This window comes from Lipotes vexillifer, unplaced genomic scaffold (genome assembly GCF_000442215.2).
Source record: "Lipotes vexillifer unplaced genomic scaffold, Lipotes_vexillifer_v1.1 scaffold2030, whole genome shotgun sequence".
Lineage (NCBI taxonomy): Eukaryota > Metazoa > Chordata > Mammalia > Artiodactyla > Lipotidae > Lipotes > Lipotes vexillifer.
The window spans coordinates 570,832-576,121 of record NW_006791849.1 but is presented as its reverse complement, the minus strand read 5'-3'; the positions used below and the strand labels follow the sequence as shown (position 1 = coordinate 576,121).

The 5,290-nt window shown below is 48.8% G+C and overlaps 1 protein-coding gene across 1 annotated transcript in view; it reads right to left on the bottom strand.

The window, feature by feature from the left end:
• Positions 1 to 5,290, bottom strand: part of CCDC60 (coiled-coil domain containing 60) — a 164,566-nt gene that overhangs the window by 40,694 nt on the left and 118,582 nt on the right. The window contains exon 5 of the mRNA XM_007464871.1: positions 930 to 1,037. Coding sequence (XP_007464933.1) covers positions 930 to 1,037 — 108 coding nt within the window. The remainder of the gene's footprint in view (positions 1 to 929; positions 1,038 to 5,290) is intronic.

Genomic DNA, 5,290 nt, shown 5'->3' with positions numbered 1-5,290 from the left:
ATGGACCTAGAGTCTGTCATACAGAGTGAAGTAAGTCAGAAAGAGAAAAACAAATACCGTATTCTAACACATATATATGGAATCTAAAAAAAAAAAAAAAAGGTTCTCATGAACCTAGGGGCAGGACAGGAATAAAGACACAGATGTAGAGAATGGACTTGAGGACATGGGGAGGGGGAAGGGTAAACTGGGATGAAGTGAGAGAGTAGCACTGACATATATACACTACCAAATGTAAAATAGCTAGCTAGTGGGAAGCAGCTGCATAGCACAGGGAGATCAGCTCGGTGCTTTGTGACCACCTAGAGGGGTGGGATAGGGAGGGGGGGAGGGAGACGCAAGAGGGAGGGGATATGGGCATATACGTATGCATATAGCTGATTCACTTTGTTATACAGCAGAAACTAACACAACACTGTAAAGCAATTATACTCCAATAAAGATGTTAATAATAAAAAAAAAGACACACAACAAAACTTTGAAAGGGAAAACACAAAAACATGGAGAATGGGAGGAGTAAAAGGAGCGGGCGAGGAGGAAAAAGAAGAGGAACAAATGAGGAATAGCGCTGGGGAGACGTGGTCCAAGAAGAGAGCTGGAGAGAAATCTAGCTGTGCTTCCAGGGCAGGGCTGGGCTAGCTGGCCAGTTTCTGTGGTGTAAATACTCCCACTGTGGCTGATTCATTTCAAGCTTCCGACGTGGAGTTGGGGAGAGATGCTGGGACGGATGCACAGGGGGGCTGTCACCACCGCATGACCCGTATGACCTGGCTCCAGCTCACCCCTTGTTTGGACCCCCCATAGTAGCACTCCTAAAACAACCCACCCACCAAGAAACAGCAGTAGGAGGAAGAGAACCCATGGGAGCTTCCTCCCCCATGGCCGAGTCTCTTGCTAGTTACACGGCAGGTGGAAGGGCTGAGACCTACTTCGGATTCCAGCAGGTGACCACCGGCTTCATGGTGTGGTGGGTGTGGTCGATAGTCAGGGCCTCCAGGAGCCAGTGGAGGGCACAGAGCTGGCGGAAGATGGGCTCACTGCAAAGACAGAGGGAGGAAGCCCAGGGGGCTCCTGTTAGAACAACATGCTTCACAACAGTGGCGACAGAGACAGGAGTGGTGCTGGCTCCCGGCTGGAGAGCTGTCTCCAGGCTCCAGGAGTGTGGCAGCATTTCCCACGCACCAGCATTAAACTTTCCCAATGGGCTCCTGAGCTATTTATTGGCCCCATTTTACAGATGAGGGAACTGAGGCTCAGAAGAGGTGAGGAACTTGTGCATGCCACTGGGCCAGTAGGCGGCAGAGCTGTGATCGGACACAAGGTGACCCTATGCCAGTTACTGGGGATTTGCATGCACAGTGGGAAGGGACAAGGTGGGGTGTCCCACAGGTAGAGGACTGAATTCAGGCAAACGAGAGGACTGAAGGAAATGAACATCCTACAGGCATCCGATTCTTCATCTGATAAAAATACAATAAATACACTAGCAGGGTCCAAAACGTCCGGAAACACAAGGAAACTAGTGTATTTATTGTACTTTCTCTCCACTCCAATTAACAACTAGACCCACTGCTTTAAATTTATAAATCCTTTGCCCCAAATGTAGCTGGATGTCGAGGAAAACCACATTGAACACATGATTTGAAAATGTAACTAAAACACCATTTAAAAATAGGTCTAACCTGTATTTTCTGATTTGGGGGGCATTCTGTATTACGATGAGCCCGGCATTGGGTAGGACACCTGACACATGTTATTTATTTCTCCCCAAACCCTGCCGGGTAGGAATCATTATCTGAATTTTAGAGAAGAGGAAACTGAGGCTCAGAGAGGGGCCATCGGTTTGCTCCAGGTCACACAGCTTGATGGTGACAGAGATGGGGCCTGAATATCCCATTCAATGCTCTCGACAACCCTATAAGAAGGGTGACTTTATTCCGTCCTGTCTGCTTGCAGACAAGGGACTCGGAGAGGTAGAGTTGCCTGAGGTCACACTAGGATTAGTGAGGATTTGAACCCGCATCTGTTTAATCCCAGAGAGGGTGCTTTTGTGGACCTGAGCTCTTTTATTGTTTGAGGTGCTGATGGGGCCAAATGAGTGGCCACCCTGAGAGCAAGGTCAGGAGAGGGTTAACCTGCTGCCTGCATTCTTCCTGGAAATGAGGGGGAGTCCTAAGGAGCCAGCCCCTCCCTGCATGATTTCTCCTCTTACACTAATGGGCCAGATGCCTCCATTACCAACCTGTGTAATTGCTCTTCTCTGAAACTGCTACTGTATTGATCGATACTCCCCAGGGTTCCTGGGCCTGTGCTCAGAGGGGCAGGCAGGAATCTACCCTCCAGCTTCCAGGAAGGCCCCAGCTCAGAAGGTGGAGTCCGAACCCTGGGGCTCAAGTGTGGAGCAGGCCCAGGCGTATCCCGGAGAGCCCCCTGAGAGGCACCCATGTCACTCTGCTTGCAGGGGAGCTGCCCCCACGCACCCCACTCCTCCGCCCCCATGCTCTGGGGCGGCCGTGTCCACCGGGTCTTAGGAAAACTAGAGTCAGCAGCTCTGTCTCTCTTTTTTCATCTAGAGCACCTTCCTTCCTTTTTTTTTTCCATCCACAAATTATTTTCTAATAAGACAAACACCTACGCATCCCTCACTTCTAATTTAAAGGACCCGCAAGCCCACAGACCTCCCAGTTCTGTCTGTGTCTTCCCCCTTTACACCATCTTGGTCCCTACAGGTAAGTGCATTTTGGCAGCTCTGGGTACCAACAGTAGCAGTGGCTGTATCATGTGCCCAGGCCTGTGCAGACACCTCCCTGTACCCTCACTGGGAACCCAGGCAGTGGGGAAAAGTCCGAGGAGATGCCCCCTCTTCTGTTCACGACTCAGAGCCCCTGCAGGCCTGGGCGTTCCGTTGTGTCCACCGCGGGTGGGGAGGGATGGGTAAGGGAGTTAACTGGTGAGGTGGGATGTGCTTCGTCACAGGGGGACGAGAGGCATGTGAGCATCAGACTCATTTCTGCAGGTGACAGGAACGGGCACAAACCTGGCCCTCTCCCTCCCTTGCTTAAGATCTTCAGACTCCCTAAACCATCTGCTATGGACTGAGTTATGTCTCAGAGTTCACATGCTGAAATCCTAATCTCTACTACCTTAGAATGTGACTGCATTGGGGACCTTTAAAGAGGTGATGAGGTTAAAATAAGACCAAGAGGGTGGGTCCTAACCTAATCTGACTGGTGTCTTTAGAAGAAGAGGAGCCATGACCCACGGAGAGACACTGGGGTACACGTTCACAGAGGAAAGAGCGTGTGAGGACAGAGCGAGAAAGCAGCCCTCCGAAAACCAAGGAGAAACGACTCAGTAGAAACCAGCATGTGGGCACCTTGATCTTGAACTTCCAGCCTCCAGAACTGTGAGAGAATACATTTCTGTTGTTTAGGCCACCCAGTCCGTGGGGTTTTGTTACGGCAGCCCTGGCAAACCAACACCCCATCACAGGGGAGACTCCCATCCATCTCCCCAGCCTCGAGTCTCCTCTCTCACCCCTGTGCCGCCACCTGCAGCCTGGTGAAATTCTGCTCTGTAGCGCAAGCTCACCGTACATACTCTCTTTGCACTGGGTTAAAATCCTAGCTTTGCCATTTATTAGCTATGTGGTCTTGGCCAAATTACTTCATTTTCCTGAGCCCCAGTTTTCTCATCTGTATAATGGCAGTAATCGTTCTAGTGAAAGTGAGGCACTGTCCTCTGCTCCTGATACACATTGCGTTTCCTCCTCCTCTGCCTCTCCGTGATTGGGTCTCAGCTCGGATGTCGCCTCCAGCAGGAAGCCTTCCTTGATTTTTCGAGCATCCTCTCTCCGAGGAGGTTCTAAAGCACACCCCCCCACACCCTACAATGTGTCCCTCTGTCCCTACATTTTGTGTCCCTGCTCTCTTGTAACTACCTGTTTACTTGTCTCTGCAGCCCACAAGCCTGTGAGCTACAGAGTCTTGTCCATCACAGGTATGCACAGAGTAGGCTCAGTACATTTCCGGTTACTGAATGGGAGATGGAGGGAATAAATTGGTTGGGATCTGACACTTTCCAGAGCTGATAATTTGGGCACAGTTCTCATATGCACAACCACAGAGATAACAAAGAATAGTAGCAACAACAGCAAAATAACAATAATAGTAAACACTTCCCATAGAGCGCTTACTCTGTGCCAGACACTGTTTTCAGTATTCTACATCCATTAATTAAAGTCACTCTTATAACAACACTGTGAGGAAGGTACTATTAGTATTCCCATTTTTCAGATGAAGAAACTGAGGTCATATAACTTAACCAAGGTCAAAAAAGGCAGCAAACAGCAGAGCTGGAATCTAAGCCCAGACAGTCCGGTTCCCAAATCTGTGCTTTAATACAGTGTTGCTATCTCTTATTATAGGGTAGAGCCCTCACGCCCTTTTCAGCAGAATAGGGTTTCATCCAATGGGTCTGGACCTTTTTCTCTGCTCATAGAAAGTGCCTTACAACACCTGCACACAGATGTTTATAGCAGCTTTGTTCATAATTGCCAAAAATTGGAAGCAACCTTTAGAGATGTATGGATAAATAAACTATGGCATATCCAGACAATGGGCGGTTATTCAGCGTGAAAAAGAAACGGGCTACTAAGCCATGAAAAGCCAAGGAGAAACCTCAAAAGCATATTACTAAGTGAAAGAAGCCAATCTGAAAAGGCTACATACTGTATGATTCCAACAATATGATGTTCTGAAAGGACAAAACTATGGAAACAGTAAAAGGATCAGTGGTTGCCGGGGGTGGGGGGGAGGGGGAGAGGGCTGAACAGGCAGAGCACAGAGGATTTTCAGGGCAGTGAAAATACTCTGTATAATACGTGAGTGGATGGATACATGTCGTTATACTTTCATCCAAACCTATAGAATATACAAAACCAAGAGAGGACCCTAATGTAAACTAGGGACTGCAGGTGACTGTGATGTGTCAGTGTAGCTTCATCAGTTATAACTAACTCCCACTCCGGTGGGGGATGTCGATAATGGGGGAGGCAGGAGAGAAATGGGAAATCTCTGCACCTTCCCCTCAATTTTGATCTGAACGTAAATCTGCTCTAAAAAGATAAGGTCTTAATGAAAAAATACAGTGCCTCAAACCCGATGATCTCTCATCTAACATGCAGTGAAGCAAACTGATGAAAGAGAGAGACAGAGAGAGAGGAAGGAAGGAAGGGAGGGAGGGAAGAAGGGAGGGAGGGAGGGAGGAAGGAAGGAAGGAAGGAAGAAAG